At 38.5% G+C, this 18,570-nt stretch overlaps 1 protein-coding gene and 2 non-coding genes across 3 annotated transcripts in view; all 3 read left to right on the top strand.

Moving 5' to 3' along the window:
* The window catches only part of WDR43 (WD repeat domain 43), a 37,593-nt gene extending 19,430 nt beyond the window's left edge, over positions 1-18,163 (top strand). Inside the window, exons 6-18 of the mRNA XM_052648386.1 lie at positions 250-352; positions 883-947; positions 3,498-3,669; positions 5,206-5,292; positions 6,197-6,328; positions 7,960-8,091; positions 10,449-10,535; positions 11,119-11,150; positions 12,208-12,271; positions 14,311-14,424; positions 14,912-14,981; positions 16,483-16,532; positions 16,634-18,163. Coding sequence (XP_052504346.1) covers positions 250-352; positions 883-947; positions 3,498-3,669; positions 5,206-5,292; positions 6,197-6,328; positions 7,960-8,091; positions 10,449-10,535; positions 11,119-11,150; positions 12,208-12,271; positions 14,311-14,424; positions 14,912-14,981; positions 16,483-16,532; positions 16,634-16,825 — 1,300 coding nt within the window. The 3' untranslated portion in view covers positions 16,826-18,163. The remainder of the gene's footprint in view (positions 1-249; positions 353-882; positions 948-3,497; positions 3,670-5,205; positions 5,293-6,196; positions 6,329-7,959; positions 8,092-10,448; positions 10,536-11,118; positions 11,151-12,207; positions 12,272-14,310; positions 14,425-14,911; positions 14,982-16,482; positions 16,533-16,633) is intronic.
* LOC128057089 (small nucleolar RNA SNORD53/SNORD92) lies at positions 5,778-5,855 on the top strand. Its single transcript, XR_008200271.1, has one exon. It is a non-coding gene; the product is annotated as a small nucleolar RNA SNORD53/SNORD92 (small nucleolar RNA).
* Positions 6,525-6,600, top strand: LOC128057090 (small nucleolar RNA SNORD53/SNORD92). Its single transcript, XR_008200272.1, has one exon. It is a non-coding gene; the product is annotated as a small nucleolar RNA SNORD53/SNORD92 (small nucleolar RNA).
* Positions 18,164-18,570: the final 407 nt, after the last annotated feature.

Below are 18,570 nucleotides of genomic sequence, written 5' to 3'. Positions count from 1 at the left end.
TAAGAAAGTTGGCATTGCCATCAAGATAGACAAATAGGTTAGTGGAAAAGAGGTTGCTCATTGTTTAAGTCTGCCACAAACACATGAATGCTTTCTCTTTTCCCATGCAACCATGTTACATGATAGTGACACAAATATTTTGCTTATTTTTTAATTACTTTATTTAGCTTTCAGAAGATGAAAATGCTCTTTGGCCCCCTTTTTTCCCCTCCCAGTGTCTTGCCTTCTAAACCTTGGTTTATTATCTAGGCAGGTCCGGTCAGAAAACAAAGAGAAGAATGCAGTGATGTCTTTTACAGTTACAGATGAACCTATCTTTATTGACTTGACTTTGTCAGAAAACAAAGAGGAGGTAAGTGGCTTGTTTTATTTTTATTTTTTGAGAATTTGTTTTTGGACTTCACAAATACTCTTTTTAAATCAGGATTTTGATGATGTGATGGTTCAGGAAAGAGAATGAAGTAAAACAAAAATCTTAGACTCTTTGATGTAACCATTGAGTTCTGTGTCAAGTGCTCATGAGGGCAAAGGACAGGGCGTGGTGGCGCTTTCAGTAATTCAGATTTGCAGGCCTGCCGGCTCGCTGTTGTCAGCCAGTGCACTTGGCAGTAACTTAGTGCCTCTGAACCTCCAGGCTGTGTGGTCATTGACTACGCTGTCTTCATAGTCTAAACTTCCGTTTATAAGCTTGACAACTTCTACTTGAATTGTTCTTTTGATGGAGGGATTATTTTTAAATTCAAAAGTTGTCCATCCTTACTGTTCTGATTTATCTCTGGTTATTATTTGAAGGGTGGAGAGGGTAGTCGGATTTTCATAAGTAATTATTAGAGTAGACTGAAGTATATTTCCTATTAGAGTAATGTTCTGTTTTTGTTTTAGCCTGTCAAGTTAGCTGTTGTTTGCAAAGATGGTCAAGTTCATCTATTTGAACACATACTTAATGGGTAAGTAAGAAAGTTCTCAAGTCTCAATAAATAAGAAATTTATTTTCTTCCCGTGACTTGCTACTGTTTATACTCCCACCTCAGCCTTCTTTGCTTTGTTCCTTTTCAGTTAGGTCATTCTGAATGCTTTAATTCTTTGTGTGTATGAATATATACATTCCCATGAAAACTTGAGTTTTGGAGTTGTGGCTTATTTGTTCATATTTGTGGTTAAAGAGGGTGGCTTTTTGTGCTGTGTATTTAGTAAATTTTGTTAGTTCTAACATAAATTTTAAAAGAAATTAGCTTAGTAGGAAAACTTTGTTGTGAGCTTTGGTGAAGCTTTAATTTCTAACGTTGATAGTGTTGCCCTTGTCACACAATGGCGGGTCAGCGAATGCTTATATTCTGGTGGACAGAGAGGATGTTGCTGATGTTATGTATAGTAGTCATAGAACAGGAATCAGTAAATTATGGCCTGCAGGCTGCATCCAGTAGAGACCATATGTGGCCCCCACCAAAGCAAAAACTTTACTATCTGGCTCTTTATAGAAAGTTTGCCAACTCTTGCCATATGCTGTGAACATGGTCTGAGACTCAGTCAATGTGCATAATGATGTGAAGCTTTAAAATGGTTTCAACTTTTTATTGTCAGTTGGTGGCTTCCCTCATAGCTCAGTCAGTAAGGAATCTGCCTGCAATGCAGGAGACCTGGGTTCGATTCCTGGGTCAAGAAGATCCCCTGGTGAAGGAAATGGCAACCTCCTCCAGTAGTCTTGCCTAGAGAATCCCATGGACAGAGAAGTCTGGCAGACTTTACTCCACGGTGTTGCAAGTCGGACATGGCTTAGTGACTAAACCACCACCACCACTACCCTTCCTTTTACAATAGGAAGTATGAAAGCAGTATACATTTGTTTTAAAACATTCAGGAGACATAGACGATTATAAAACCCAAGTCTCTGGAGCTCCATTGAGTTCCTTAGAGGTAGCTGTAAACCTTTTGGTGTGTAGCCCTCGAGGCCTTTGTTCACATAGTCATATATGTGCGCGGAACGTATAACTGAAGGCCCAGAAGAGGGCCACAGTAAGGGCTGGGGCATTTCTTCTTGGGCAGTAGCCTACCATTAAAGGATTTTAAACTGATGATTGATGGGGTTTGACCTAAATTTTAAGACATTGCAAAGAGAATAGGCCCCAGAAGGGTAAAGGCCAAAGCAGAGGCCAAAAATCCTGGCTGGAGATGGTTGTGGAGTTGGGAAACTAGGAAGAGAGAGTTGGAAAGCTAGTGGGGTGCTTAGAATTGGAGTTATTTATGGAGGATGTGTACTTACTGGTGATAAGATGTCTGTGGTGTGAGTGTGTGTGGCTGAGATACAGGGACGGATAAGGTTGTTGGAGGCAAAAGGCTTAGGACTGAGAGGGAGGGGGAGGGAGGGAGGGGGGATGTCAGAAGGATCATCCGTCTGCACGCTATGTGTGAAAGTCACCAAGAAAGGAATTCTTCAGCAGAATTGTTGGACAGAATGACAGTTAGCTGCTCCACTTCTTTAAGAAGTGCTAAGTGATCTAGAGGCCATTGGGTTAGTGTTAGCTGGTGACGACAGTTTCCGTGGTTTTAGAGATGGTGGAAGAGGAGACTGCTTGTAGCGAATGTTAGTAAAGAACAAGGTGCACACTTAAGTCATGGTGAAGGGTCCTGGCACAAGGGTGTGGAGAGGGCTGCCAAGGTGAGCAGCCTGGAGCAAGGTGAGTGGAGCTCTGAAGTCGAGGATCTAATTTCATTTATATTTTGCTGATTATTTTGCTCCTGGAGGTGTGTTGCGGAGGTCATGATGAGTGTTCAGAGATTGGAAGCATTTGGAGATGGGCCTTAGGGGAGTGGGATGTGGACAGAGCCATTCGGGGCCGAAAGCTCATGGTGCTGACAGCACACTTGGGAGCTTTGGGGCATGTTGTGGTGATAGAGCAGGTGTACCTCATGGCAGATTTTGGGGGTGAGGTCTTGAATGTTGGCAGGGTGGGGATAGATGACAGAAACACTGGTGCTCTGGGGACCTTCTCACTCCTGGTGGTGACATGGAGGCCAGTGGAGGATCCCGTTTCTTTACTTGACACCAACTTCTGAGAATTCGTGTGAAATGCTATTTCACATTTTCTTTTTTATATTTAATTAATTAGTTGATTTTGGGCTGCGCTGGGTCCTCACGGCTTTGTGCAGGCTTTTTCTAGTTGTGGTACATGGGGACCACTCTTCTCGTGCTGTGCGGGCTTCTCATCGCGGGGGCTACTCCTGTTGTGGGGTGCAGGTTTCTCTTGCGGTGGCTTCTCTTGTTGCAGAGCATGGGCTCTGTAGTGTCCAGGCTTCAATAGTTTCGGCTCCCGGGCTCTAGAGCACAGGCTTAGTAGTTGTGGCTCATGGGCTTATTATTTGCTCCTTGGCATGTGGGATCTTCCTGGATCAGGGATTGGACCCATGTCCCCTGTATTGGCAGGCAGATTCTTATCCACTGCATCACCAGGGAAGTACTGTTTTCACATTTTCTTATGTAATTGTTTTTCCATTTCTAGGTACTGCAAAAAGCCTTTGACTTCGAACTGTACAATTCAGATAGCAACACCTGGGAAAGGCAAGAAATCAACACCAAAACCTATCCCTATTTTAGCAGCTGGTTTCTGCTCAGACAAAATATCATTGTTGCTTGTATATGGCAATTGGTTTCAGCCCACCATTGAGCGAGTGGTACGTAGATGTTCCTGAAGTAAAGTAGTATAACATCAATACATCTCTGGTAGATGATGAATGTGAAAGGGTACATTGCTCTGTTTATTGGAATACTTAAGAAGATGTCATATATTTCCCTTTAACTGAGGGACCGTTCAGTGGGTGGTTTATTTTAACTTGTGAGAACTTTGGTTCTACAGTTGATCCATAAACAAGACAGATTTGAACTGTGTGGGTCCACTTTTACATGGATTTTTTCAGTAGTAAGTACTATACTACTACACCATCCAAGGAGGTTGAATCCACAGTTGCAGAACTGTGGATACATTGTAAGTTATAAGTGATGAATTTTCGATTGCATGGAAGGTCTGCGCCCCTAGGCTCTGCGTTGTTCAAGGGTCACCTATGTAATTTTACTTAACTCAGTATATCCAAAATAGCATTTAAATGCTGAGGCAATATAAAACATTTGAGATGTTTTACTCTCCTTCCTTTATTTGCTATTATGTCTTTGAAGTCTGGTATGTATTATTCACTTGTAAGCACATCTCACTTTGGGCTAGTCACATTTCAGGTGCTCAGTAGCCACAGGTATGGGTGAATGTTGCCCAGTTACCCAAAAGATAAATAAGATTTCGTGGTAATATCACACATTGAATATTCCAAGTGGAAATGTGATAGGTGGGGCAATGATTTAAATTTTTTGATTACAAAAGTTTCTTGAGGACTTCTGGTGTGTAATTATGAGCATATCCAGTAGATGAGGCTGTGAGAGAATATTTCTTGCTCAGGCAATCTGTTGTTGATTCGATTTAAAACTATTTACTTACTTTAAAAAAACATAATACATGGATATGATATGATAAAAAGGGGAGAGAAGTGTTAAGCTGTGAACATAAGTCTTCTTTCCATATGTGACTCCTTTAATAATACCACTGTCCAGGTGCAGCCTGTTACCTGTTTGCTTGGTGTCTTTCAGATATTGACTGATTATGTGGGTATAGGAAATTACCTATAACTTTAAAGCCTTATAGATATATAGGGGTTTTGCTGCATAAACCTCCTGTTTATTACTGTATCAGGACATAGAAATTCACCTTCGAGCCAGTGCTTGTCTTTGACTAGCCTGTGGAAGGATAGCAGTAGGAAATTTTAGTCTTTTTTAGCAGATTATTATTTACAAGGGCAATGAGCTGATAATATTTTCTTTAAAACCTGTTACATTTTAAATCTCAATCAATAAAAAAAAAAAAATCTCAGTCTTTTGAAGCTGCACATGTGAAAACTTTGAGCAGTTCATAACTAAGGAAAGTAAACATTATGTCTGCTGTCTTCAGAGATTATCCGTTTTCCTCAAATGCCCCCAGTCTGAATGATGATCAGTCTGAGTGACCAGGAGTTTTTTCTGGAAGCCTTCTATACCTTTTTGTATTTTTATAAATACGCACAAGTAGGCATTTCTTTTTCACTTTATTCTTACTCCCAGTTACTCTGTTTAACAGTTTTTTTCCCTCCTCTTCCACCTTCTGTCCCCCTTGAAAATCCTGTCCCCAGGCTTTGAATTCCAAAGAACCTCATATGTGTTTAATAAGAGATATTTCAAACTGCTGGGCCCCAAAAGTAGAAACAGCTATAACAAAGGTGAGTGCATTGTATATTAGAAGGTAAGAAAAAAGATATTTGAATCGAATCGTTACGTAATATTATGTTTAGACTTTAAATATTATCTTTATTTGTGATCTTGTCTTAATTTTGTGGGATTAGGTTTTAGATATCAAGATTGTAAAACTTTATTCATTTCTGTGTTCTTAATTTGTTGAGTGAATGAGTGCATAGGTGACTAGAAGTTGAAAACCTTGGATTTAATTCTTCCTCCTCTATCCCCCCATGCAGTATCACTGAGTAAATATCAGATTTGTTGATAAATTATTTTCATCAGTTTCTGTACTTAAAAAGCAGCATAACTTTGTTGAGAGGATTGTTGTGTTTCAGGGTGAAATAAAACCTGAATCCATGATGGGGCTGGAATTAAATACCATATACAAGAGCATTCTTGTGATGCTCTATTTTGAATATAGTGTGGCATCTACATGTAGACTTGTGTTTGGCAGTCTAATGACCAAGATGTGCTATGATGACATCCATATGGTTTCGCTTCTGGCTGAGTTTCAGAGATGACACCTTTCTCTTGGCTGTCTGAGCATTTCTGGCAAAGATCAATTATTGAAGGTAGTAGTAAAATGGACAGCTTCACTGTTAACGTTTTTAAGTCATTATGTCATTAGGTAATAGGTAGATTTTTGTTTTTCTTGATTCTTTCCCTTACCTGGTGTTGAAAGCTTTAAAACCATGAATGTTCAGATTGTACTTAAATGCCCATATTCAATTAAAATGTATCTTTAATTCATACCCTATGAGTTAGTTGTATTAAACTTTTCAGTAGAAAAACCTTTTAAAATCTGTCAGTTTTCTCACTGGGGATAAATCTTACAAGGACTAAAGACATAATTTCCTTTGTCGCATGCCTCCTGTTCTTGTGCAACAGGTAAGGACACCAGTGATGAATTCCGAAGCAAAAGTTCTGGTGCCCGGGATACCTGGTCATCACGCAGCTGTCAGGCCTGCTCCTCCACAGACCAAGGAAGTAGAGAGCAAGAGGAAATTGGGGGAAAAGGAGGTAATAGAATCCTTCTGACCTTTTTTGAGTTTGAAATTTAAGATGACTTGGGAGAATCTAATGGAATATATTGGATGGAGCCAAAGCTGAAGACTTCAGAAAATGGAGAGGACAAAACTCTGTTAACTAAAGAGGGTGCTCTTCTGGCCATTTGTTAATTTTTAGCGTGTAAGGTAATTGTAGTTTAAACCAGGACTTGCTGTGATGATTTTCATTGGGTTTCGCATGTTGCTGAGTTCCAATGATGCCTTTTCTCTTGGCTGTCTGAGCATTCCTGGTTGGTTTAGTGCTAGTTAGTCTTTAAAAGTGATCATTGTTATAATCTTTTAAAGCACTTATACATTTCTTTCTTTTTTTTTTTTTTTGCAACTTTTAAAACCCTATTATGGTTTACTGTTCTTGTCAATGAAAAGTCCTCTTTTTTGTCTTCCATTCACTTGTCACTCTTATCCTAATAATCTAAAATTTTAACTGTTTTATCGTTAGAGAAAGAATGTTATGTTTCTTTACCTGATTTTAAATGTCTTGCTTTATTCATAAAAATTATTCCACAATAACATGGTATCTGTATGTAAAAACAATGGCCAACTCTCTCTGGCTTGGCCTGGATCCAACCCTTTAATTGCATCCTACCTTTTAAAAATTGTTTTTCATAAAACATATCCCAGACAGGAGGCTTTACCAAAGCATATTTGTTTGTTTTGGTAATAGCAGAACATTTGTATTTTGATTCATTTACCAAGAGGCTGGCAGAACATAGTGGTTAGATTTGCTTTCAGAAGGGATTGGTTAAGTACAAGTGAGTTTTTGTAGCAAATAAAAAGAAAAATAGGAAGACATCTTATAAATTTTGGGGGGAACCTGTCTTTGTGCTCTTTTGATAATATTTGTTAGCAAGAGACTTGAGGTTGATGGCAAGAGAAGGTTATAGAAGGGGGAGGCTTTTATGAAAAATCATAAAAGGGGGAAATTATAGGTTTTTTCTTAGGCTGTAGTAATCAGATGCCAGGCCCTTATCTTTTTTGAATCTTATAGAGGGATTTTTATGAATTACATTCTCAAATTGTGATTTTTCAGGTTTTTTCTTTCCCCCCTAAAATTTGTGAATTTGGACTATAGATATTGCACTTGTGTGCAACATTGGCTTTATGGTGATGAGATTCTGTTGGAGTAAGAAAGAGCATGTTTGTGTTTTTCACTGTTGAGTTGTGAATCAGTTAGAGCTTTTTGTCTCCTTTTTCACTGTTGAGTTGTGAATCAGTTAGAGCTTTTTGTCTCCTGAGACAGAAACACAGTAATTTGACCAAACTGGTTTAAGTCTTGTCTGCTGCTGCTGCTAAGTCGCTTCAGTCGTGTCCAACTCTGTGTGACCCTATAGACGGCAGCCCAGCAGGCTCCCCCGTCCCTGGGATTCTCCAGGCAAGAACACTGGAGTGGGTTGCCATTTCCTTCTCCAATGCATGAAAGTGAAAAGTGAAAGTGAAGTTGCTCAGTTACGTCTGACTCTGCAGACCCCATGGACTGCAGCCCACCAGGCTCCTCCACCCATGGGATTTTCCTGACAAGAGTACTGGAGTGGGGTGGCAAGGTCTTGTCTGGTGGAACATTAACTGGTCATTTATGTTCTGTAGGTTAGCATTGAAGAACGCCTGGGAGCCCTGGATATAGCTACAAAAAAAGAAAAGGACGACCTTCCACAGACAAATAGTTTTCCAGTTCTCCTCACACAGGGCTTAGAAAGTAATGATTTTGAAATTCTAAATGTAAGTATTACAGCAGTTTTTAAAGGAAATAAGATGGTTAATTTTTCTTAGGAGACAATTGACAGCACATTTACAGAGTGAATAGTCATGTACTGTCTTGAATTTAATGTTTTGTGCATTTAGTCAAATGTCTATCTCTTGGTGGCACTATACAGACAGTCACCAACCTACAAAGGGATTGAACTGAGTTATTTTGAACCTGGAATGCATTTTCTCATAGAAATATTGTTGTGACTTGTTACTGGGTTCTTAGGCTTTAGTTCACAAAAGCCTTTATAAACATTGTGTAGCTGAATTATAATACTCAGCATTCTAGATCACAATTTATATTTTTTTCTGTAGGAAAATGCGTTCCTGAGTTTTTACTCTGGATTCCAGAAACTTATTTCCCCCTGGCCGTGAGAGGGGGCGGTGAGGTGGAACCTTGGCAATGGATAGGAGGTTTGAGGGAAAAATTCAAGAGGGTTGGGGGTATATAAAAGGGAGGCATTTGCTATTTTTGTGTTTGTAAGTTGGTGACTGCTTGTATGTTGCTTAATTTGGTCCTCTTAAATTCCAGAATTTCAAAGTGGTCTGTAGAGAAAATTTAAGTGTAAAAAAAATGGCCTTAAGCACTACCGGACTAGATTAAAGCAGGTTCACATTTGCTAAGTGCATTTGTTATTAGGGACTCTTAGTGCCACTTAGTATAGATGTGACTTGAATAGGCAACCCATGAATAATGTTTCTCTGCTTTATGTTTTGATAAATGGGAATGTCCTATGTTTAAGGTGATTTTGTAAAATGAGGGGGGAAACCAGACATATATGAAAACCTAAAATTACTTTCAAAACACTTTGTGAGTGTATGTATCTTGGGAGGTCGATTTTAGTCTAACATGGTATAGAATCCTTGGTGAGGATTTGGTGAAAAATAAGCTACAGAAAACAATTGACTGTTTTAAAAAATATAACTTATTTGCCATCATAGCTTACTTAATTGTGCTTTGAAAAATTCCTTAGTAGTACAAGTGAATCAGTTATCTTTTTTTTTTTAAAGAAACATCTCATAATAGTACAGTGGGCCACAGTGAACCCATCACTCAGTTTCAGAAATTATCAACACTAACCAACCTGTCTGTTCTTGTTTTATCTGTTTGCCACACCCCTCCCCAGGTTATAGTGAATCAAATTTCAGACCTATTATTTATTTCAACCACAAATATATCCCTGTTCAACTCTGACATTAGCAGTTCTTTTTAAAAACATAACCACAATCTGTTATCACACCTAAAAAAGGAAATGGTGATTTCTTAAAATTATCAAATATCCAGTTAATATTTACCTCTGGCTGATTGTCTTGTAAACTTTTATTTTTTCTCTTTCTTTAAAACCATATTCCAACAGAATCCACACTTAGGGAAATATTGGTCCCTTGGATTTAATAAAAAATTAAAGCTTCTTTCTTGAAATGGCACTGTTAAGATAATGAAAAGGCAAGCCATAGGTTGGCAAAAAACCCGCAACTTATATATCAGACAAATAACTTATATCCAGAATTTATAGAACTCTTTTAACTCATTTGTGAGACTCAACTCAAGTAAAAACCAATTGATAAAGGTGTGAACAGATATTTCACAGATATTCCAATGGCCAGTGAGTGCATATAAAGGTGTTAAACATCATTAATCATCATAAATGCAAATTAAAGCCACAATGAGATGACAGCTGCATGCCCATTATAGCTTTATTAAAATGTAGAAAACAGTACCATCTGTTGGGGAGGATGCAGAGTAACTGAAACTCGAAGCAGTTTGGCAGTTTCTTAGGGACACATCTGCCACAGGAATGTGCCATTCCGTCCTTGGGCGTTTACCGCAAGAACCAGTGTTCATCCAGAGACTTGTACAGGAGTGGTCAGGGCAACCTTATTTCTACCAGCCCCAAGCTGGAAAGAACCCTCGACATGCGAAGGGATAAACAAATCATTATCTAGCAGGGTAAAGAGTGTGTACTCCTTCATCAACAACGTGGATGAATATCAAACTTAAAAGAAGCCAGGCAAAAAAGTACATACAACTTGCTCTCGTTTATATAGAAATTCTAGGAACTGCAAACCAAATATATAGTTCAGTAGTTGCCTGAGGGAGGTGGGTTGAAGGGAAAGAGTCCAAGGAGTAAATGTCCTGATAACTTGCCGACTGTACTTGTCTGATAGCCATAAGAAATAGTGCATTCTTCATTTAATCCCTATCTCTATTTGCTAAAATTCAGTTGGTTCTTCAGTGTGTGGTTTTTAAAATCATTTTTACTGACTATTTCCTGTAGTGTCCTTAGTTTCTGAGTATGCTTATTTATATTTTTTTTCCCCCCTCACAGAAAGTACTTCAAACTAGGAATTTAAACTTAATAAAGAGAACTGTATTAAGGATGCCCCTGCATGCTGTTATTCCGTTGTTGCAAGAGGTAACTGAGTACACTTTTCATTCTAAGGTCCTAATGCCGTGACTCGAAGATGAAAATCCAGACATGGGTTTGCAGTATGTAACGAGCAGGGTACTTAAGAGTGCGTGATAGACGACCACTAGGTCTCCTCAGCCGAAAGTTCCCCAGCCTTGATTTTTTCCTATATATTTTAAAAATTGAGATAGAATTTACATACCTTTAAAGTGTCCAGTGTTGCACAGTATATTATCGACTGTACAACTGCCACACCAGAAAGACAGCCTGTACCCATTAGTCACGCCCCATTTGTCCTTACTCCCCAGTTTCTGGCAGCCACTGATCTATTTTCTGTCTTTGTGTCTATTTTGGACATTCATTCATAAATCCTAGCCTAGATTTTTTATCAGATAATTACTGTTATTTTAGGAATGTATTCCTAGATGGTGTTAAGTTGGTCAAACATTTAGGAGTTAGGAAACAAGAATAATGATTTCCTAATACAGCTATGCTTTTCTTTTGGTTCTATGGATGTGTTTTCATGTGAATTGATTCAGATTGGCTGGCTCTGAAGTCCTGTGACTAATACTGTTTTTCTTTTCCTCAGCTTACAAAGAGATTACAAGGACATCCTAATAGGTAAGACGTTTAGGCAATCTAAATTGCTTTTTTCTCCTTTCTTTTAGAAAACAACTTTATTATCAGGTCATTTACTGGATTAATATTTAATAATTTAGGCCTAATTATGATGTGTAAAACTGGCCATTTGTAGAACTCGCTCAATCTCTGGTAGTTGCTAAAAGACACTATAAGGAAAAGATTGTTTATAACTAAATCTTATGAGTCATCTTTTGTTAATTTGATGACTAAGTATATTTAGATAGGATGTTGATGGCCTCCTTCAGGTGTGCCAGTGGTAAAGAACCTGCCTGCCAGCGCAGGTAGATATAAGAGATACAGGTTCAATCCCTGAGTCAGGAAGATCCGCTGGAGGAGGGCGTGGCAACCCACTCCAGTGTTCTTGCCTGGAGAATCTCATGGACAAAGGAGCCTGGCGGGCTACAGTCCATAGGGTCGCAAAGAGTCAGACATGACTGAAACAGCTTAGCACGCACACAGGGGGTGTTGTTTTCTCAAAGATCTTAAGCTTGTACTATGGCATCATCAGTGTCTATAATGGATTTTTCTTTTCTAAGTTGTTTTTACTGATAGACTCCATTAGACTTTGGAGCTCACAGAGGAAAGTTGAAGAGTTCATTAATTAGGGCCTGACTTACGTTTTTAGCCTATGTTTGTCTTAATGCTGGTTTGGAAATCTTTTGCTGTTTGTACCTTATGATGAAGAGATGGGCTCAGATACATGAGCATAAAATGCAGTGTCAACTGAGCCCAGTTTACTGCCTTGGTATCAGCTAATTATGAAGTAAAACGTTCGTTTTATATCTGGAATTGAATTATTTTTAGAGGAAGGGGTTTTTGTCCTGTTACCTAGTCCATCTTACTACCCTCTCCCTTTCCCAAGAGATTCCTATATTACACAGACCTCAAATAGACCCAGTGGAAGAATGAAAGGACTGTCGTATTCAATAGTGGTTTATTACTGGAGTCATTTTCTAGATCTTTATAACTCTGTTGTATTTACTTTGGGATTTGTGAATATTAGTTGATTTGTTGTGTTTTTTTTTTTTTTTTTCAGTGCTATTTTAATGGTTCAGTGGCTAAAATGTGTGTTAACGGTCCATGCATCCTACTTATCCACAGTAAGTCAGTTCACTTGGAGTTGTTGAATAGTTTGGATTTGATAAGGATTATAAACCTGTGGCTTAACAAAAACCATCTACCCTTTAACTGTCAGCCGCTTCCTTTAAAGATTTTGTTTTTTCCCCAGGTGCAATATCATATTGTCATTGCTGTTACCTTTGATAAACCAGTCTTTTGTTGACCCAGATTTTAGAAGTAATATATATTCTGTAGAGAAGCTTGAAAAATGCAGAAAGGAGAAAAGTCACATAGGAGCCTTCAGATGTTTTTCTATATACACAACCTGTTGAGCAGAATTATCTGTACATTGTATGTATCTCTCCGCCTCCTGCTAAAAAGCTTAGTAACTTTTAAAAGTTTATATCCCCCGTGTTAACATGTCTGTTGTACATTGCCTCAGGAGGCTAAATGGGTGGTTTGTGATAAAAATGATATAAATATTTAATACCTGATGTTTCGCTGGGGCTACTGTCAGCTCCTTATTACCTATACAGATGTAAGGGAGGGAGTGTAAAATCTTAAAGCAGCGCCAGAAAAAAAAAACAGTTCTATATCTCATAATAGAAGTTGTGTTATTACCACATCATTAATTCAGTTACATTAAACTAGAAATAAAATCATGCAGTTGGCTTTTTCTTCCTTTTATTTGATTATCTAGCATCTTTCAGTAGGTTTTCTTGAAAGATTTTAATGGAGAGTTGAAAATTCTTAATTGCTCTTTAAACTATAGTTTTTCCTTTCTTAGCACAGTTTCACTCGATTCTTGCCTGATCACTGTCCCTTGTTCTCAGGCTCCTTTTCCTTCAGTAGTTTGAGACAGAAAAGACTACTGGATAACCTGTTTTGAATTTGGCAGTTCATTCTCTGTATGTCTGTGGTGATCTCTGTCACGGAGTGAAAATGGGGGAAGAGACAGGAAACAGAATGCATATTGGTTTTCCTAGCTTACAGAAGCCCTGGGAGATTGGGGGGTGGTGGTTGAGTGGCATGGTGATGGGAATGGAGAGGTCACCACAAGCATAGCACAGCACTTACTTTGTGACCTTGTTGAATTGCTTAGAGGTGAAAAGAGCCTTAGGAGGACTTGAAGTGAATCCCTTCAGGATTCAACCCTTAAGTTACAACTACCGGAATGGTAGTTGTATAACGTAGGTCAGGGCAAAATAGACTATGGAAATACAGTATAGGGTAGACTCTGCAGCCCAAAACGGTTCTCTTTCCTCAGAGAACAGTGCTTTTCTTCCACCTTCCCTTAGTTTCTTCCTTATCAGGTATCTTTAAGCACTTAAGTCAAAGACTGCTAGGCATGGGGGCTTTAGTAATGTACACACACTCATTTTTATTGTTTAAAATTTAACATTTGAATGAAATACTCATATTTAGTGTCGGATAGGAGGGCAAGTAAAGGCTAGTTAAAGGACAAAGAGTGGGGTCCCTATTTCTACAGCTCTGGAGGGACGAATAAAAAAATTTCCTGCTTTAATTTCTGAAGCATAAGTCAGAGGATTCATTAACAGGAAGTACGTTTGAAATACTCTAAGGTCAGCTTTGTGGTCTGTCACTCTGTCCTGTGGGTCTCTGGAAGCTCTGAAAAGCTTCCTGTAGCTACTGGGTCCTAATGGTAGAGGTCGATCCTGTGATATCATCGGAGAGGAAGTTTCAGAGTGAAGTCCTTTTTAAGAAATATGTGGTTGAGGGTACTTTTTACTTAGTGTCTGCTTTATATTGATGTTTTCAAAAATAATATGATTAACACAAAGAGGTCCCACCCTGCAGTTTGTCTTGCTGTGCAGTTTCTCCTGACCTTCCATCATTCTTTTTAAAAAATGTATTATTTGTTTTTGCTGTTAGTACAGTAAAGGCCTCTGAAAGTTTGAGATTTTGCTAGGCTATGTGATAGGCTGCCACTGCCGTTAGAAGTGCAGGCATTTGCTTGGGGCTGAATATGCAGACATATGTGAGCATGACTTCTATATTTGTTATCTATGTTTTGTTATGATAGTGTCAAAGTATCATTTTTATTGTCATCTTTTTGTAGTTGCCTGACTTGGTACCCCAGCTGGGGACACTGTACCAGTTAATGGAAAGTAGAGTAAAAACTTTCCAGAAGCTCTCCCACCTTCATGGAAAGCTCATCCTTCTAATCACACAAGTGAGTAGATCAGATTGTTTTGTGCTAAACATTTGAATGTGAGAGTAATGGAGAGAGGAATAAGGATTGTTTGCCTGACTGTTGAAAGTGCGCTATTTCAGTTAAAACAAAAACTGGTAGATGAAGATCTAATTTTTAACTAGGCAGTGTTATGTACTTGATAGTACCTGTGTCAACTTTAACTCGTCACCATCAATGTTTCAGTTGTTAATACAGTTAGAATGGTTGTGGTGCTGTGAACAAGAGTCGCAGGGTATTGCTACAGCTTTTGGTCACAGAAGGAAATCTTACCTTAGAAGCATTTTCAGCTTACACAAAGCAGTTCTTTCTTGTATTTGACGCACTTGCCTTTTGCCTGGTGTTTGAACTACGTCATGTTAGGGTTGCCCGTTACAGTGGCTGAGGGTGGGCTCACTGTTGGGGAGGTTGGGTGATGCTTGAGGTAAGTTTACGCTCCACTTCACAATAGCGCCTGATTATCTTTCAGGTCACAGCGTCCGAGAAGACAAAGGAAACGACTTGTCCTGCTCAGAAGGCAAAGTTGGTGTATGAAGAAGGTAAAGACTTAGGGTATATGCTGAACAGTTCATTTTCACATTGACTCAACTCTGTGATTTGTGAGTAAGATCGTGCTTTGGCACACCTTCCCCGATAAAGTGGACAAGCCCTTGGCGAAACCGGCAAAAATGTGATCAAATGAAAGAGAGGGCACAAATATAGTGACAAAAAAAGAGCATTAGGTATGGAAGAGATTTAAATAGAAGGACACCATGAACAGCCATGCAGATGTAGAAAACCTGGATGGTATAGGTAATTTCTTGGGAAGCTTCAATGACCAAAATTGACTTGGAAAGAGAAACCTTGAAGTAATAGTTTTGAATTTACTTAGTCAAATCTTGCCTCACAAGGTACCAGACACGGGTTTTATAAATGAATTTTATTAGTCTTTTAAGGAACAAGTCATTTTTGTCATATACAAATAATTCAGGCATTTTATGAGTCAGAACCAGAAAAATGTAGTCAAAATAGCATTTTAGGTCATCCTCAAATATCCTAAGTAGCAGATTAATTACAGAAGTAAAGTCATGTTTCGTTGCCAAGTAGAATGTATTATAATGTGAATAGCGTCAAGAAACCTTATCACTGTAGTTGTTACCACATTAACAGATTACCGTGGGCACTATATATTAAGCAACCTAGGATTTTAAGTAAGGGAGTTTCCTGAATAAACCTACATCAGACATAGAGTTTGGAAGCACTCCCATAAAGCCGTTAACAAGACAGTAGTGCACTTTAGTAAGGGAGTTTCCTGAATAAACCTGCATCAGACATAGAGTTTGGAAGCACTCCCATAAAGCCGTTAACAAGACAGTAGTGCACTTTAGTAAGGGAGTTTCCTGAATAAACCTGCATCAGACATAGAGTTTGGAAGCATATCCCCATAAAGCCGTTAACAAGACAGTAGTGTACTTTACTGCTTTTGGATGCCCTGCCTTGTACTTTATGAGAGAAATGAGCTCTAGAACATTGGACCTTGCAGTTGTTATTCTTCTCCACATAGAGAATACAGCAGAATCTGCAGTTGCACTGTTATTAAGATATGCAAATAGGCAAGCTTACTGGATACCAAGATCTAGCAAGAAAGGAATCGGTAGCGTTATGATGTCCCAGTAATGTATGTCCATAATGTTCCATTCAGAAAATGTATTAGGAAAAAAGATCCCTTTCACAACAGCATACAAAACTATCTGGAAATACCTCTAAAAAATGAAGCAAAACCTTTATAGAGAAAGCTATAAAACATATAACTGAAGAACATAAAAACATACCTGAATTAATTACACTTTTTGTGATCCCACCCTTCCTCCCCGCTTTTGTTGAGATATAGTTGGCCTAACATTGTGCTCCTTTTAGAAGTACGACATACTCCTTAGATGGAGGACAGCTAAATAACATTTCTAAAAGTAAATTCAGGAGTCTGATTCCATTTATTAGTTTTCAGTGCTATGCCTTTTGCTTTGATCACAAAATTAAAACTAGGTTTCCCTCTTCTTACAGAATCTTCTGAAGAGGAATCTGATGATGAAATAGCAGATAAGGATTCTGATGTGAGTAATTTGTTTCCTGGTACATAAATATGCGCTATATCCTTGTACTCTGTAAGAACGAGGCCTTCAATCATGCTTTCTTTGCTTACTGTTTCCGCCAGGATAATTGGGATGAAGATGAGGATGAGAAAGCAAGTGAAAAAGATGAGGATGTTGATGAAGAGAATGAAGAGGAAGAAGGGGATGATGAAGACAAAGATGAAGAAAATGGTGAGGACAGAGATGTGGCAAGTGAAAAGGAATTAAATGGAGATTCTGATTTAGATCCTGAGAATGAAAGTGAAGAAGAATGAACAGAAAAGAGCAGGCCAAACGAACTGTGTAAACTGGCTCACCTTACCCACTGCTGCCGAGTTCTCCTGGGGAGGGTTGTCTCTGACAGACGCCAAGGACCGCTGCACATTTCCAGTTCCTCATGGTGGTTCCTATGCCACTTTGCTGTCCTGAGCACCCCAGACCTAACTGTGTAAATAAGAGAATTTCATTCAAATGTTAATAAACTTTACACAGTAAATAGACACATTTTCTGCAATGTACTGACATGAGTGTCCAATATATGGTATATTTTTATAACATAATATCCTAGTATGATTGGATATGCCAAGAATTGACATAAATGGAAAGACATTTCCCATGTAGGGGCTCAAGACCTGGACTTTAATGAAGGAGGCAGCTCCTGTCTCAGGTTGGCATCTGTCATCACTAGAGAGACAATTTTAATTTGGTACATTTTCATAAAACATGAAGGGATAAACTAAAAACTGGAGTAAGAATGATTGTGATTTAAAAAGTAATAATAAAATCACCAGTTTTCCTAGCTTCTCAACTGTGGTAATCTGATTTGAATCAGATTGAATATATGGAGTGCTTCCCCAAAACAACCACTTATTTTTCAAGCTGTCATGTGAAATATTTTTTTAAAATACACAGAAATCATGATGATTAAAAAGTAAAGAATTAGCCATATTAAGGATTTTTCTTGACTGCAGGTTGCCTGTAAAGAATCATCAGTGTATAGATTTAGAAGTGCTCATTACCTGCAACTTTTTAAAAGATCCAGTTACAGCTGCTTTTGAAGAGGTTTTCATTTTTATTTAAACTACTAATGGATCAAAGAACAATTGTTTATTTTTTTCTCTTTGGTTTTAGATATTAATGATGACCTTGTTGGAATTTTTTTCCAAAGAAAATATTTTTATAATTCCGTAATTTAATGTGTTCCTTTTCATCACCCACTTTTGGCAGTGTTAGGGTATGTTTACCTGAAAATAAATCTGACTCAAGATTTTTTATGTATGTATAAAGAAGTATTTTGTGTGCTATAAAAGCCTTTTCAAATTATCAGTAACTTTTTTTTTTTTTTTTTCGAAGAATGAGCCAGTATTTGCTCAGTGCCCTGTAGGGAACATGCAGATGGAAGCTCAACTCTAAGAAAGGGCTGGGGAGATGGGTTTATTTTTCCCACCTGTGAATATGTAAAACATAAAACCATTATCTCTGAGGGACTTCTCACTTCGATGGCAGATTTCCGTGCTCAACTAGTGGAGCTGGAGCTATACAAGCATCTTGGGAAAGTTAGAGTCAGCTACTGGTGTAATGTATAGTTATATTTGTCTATAAATGGAGCTGTTTATGGCAATTTAATACCATTCTCTTTGTAAAGTGAATAAATATTCATCTTTACCCAGTGCTTGTCTTGTGGTATATGCAGGGGAACACAGCTACAGGTTTGGGCTTGTGGTGTGAAGGTTTTTTAAAAAAGGGTCTTGTTCCACTAGCATTAATAGGCACATGCTTTCAAGGCTTTTTGGATAATCTAGAATTTGTATCAAAGTGAAGAACCTAAGAACTTTCAGAAGCCAGTGGTGGCTCCTTGATCCAGTCCCACCGGGCCGGGCCGTGCTCCTGCAGACCAAGGCTGCCGTGATGGTCAAGGGCGCATGTGGTCACGCGTCAGGCCCTGCTCAGTGGTCTGAGTCAGATTTCCTCTCTGCCCGACCACCTAGAGAACTGTGGTGGATGCTCACTATTTCTTGTT

This window comes from Budorcas taxicolor, chromosome 11, assembly GCF_023091745.1.
Source record: "Budorcas taxicolor isolate Tak-1 chromosome 11, Takin1.1, whole genome shotgun sequence".
Classification (NCBI taxonomy): Eukaryota; Metazoa; Chordata; class Mammalia; order Artiodactyla; family Bovidae; genus Budorcas; species Budorcas taxicolor.
The sequence above is the reverse complement of the archived record's forward strand: the minus strand, read 5'-3'. Positions and strand labels throughout refer to the sequence as shown.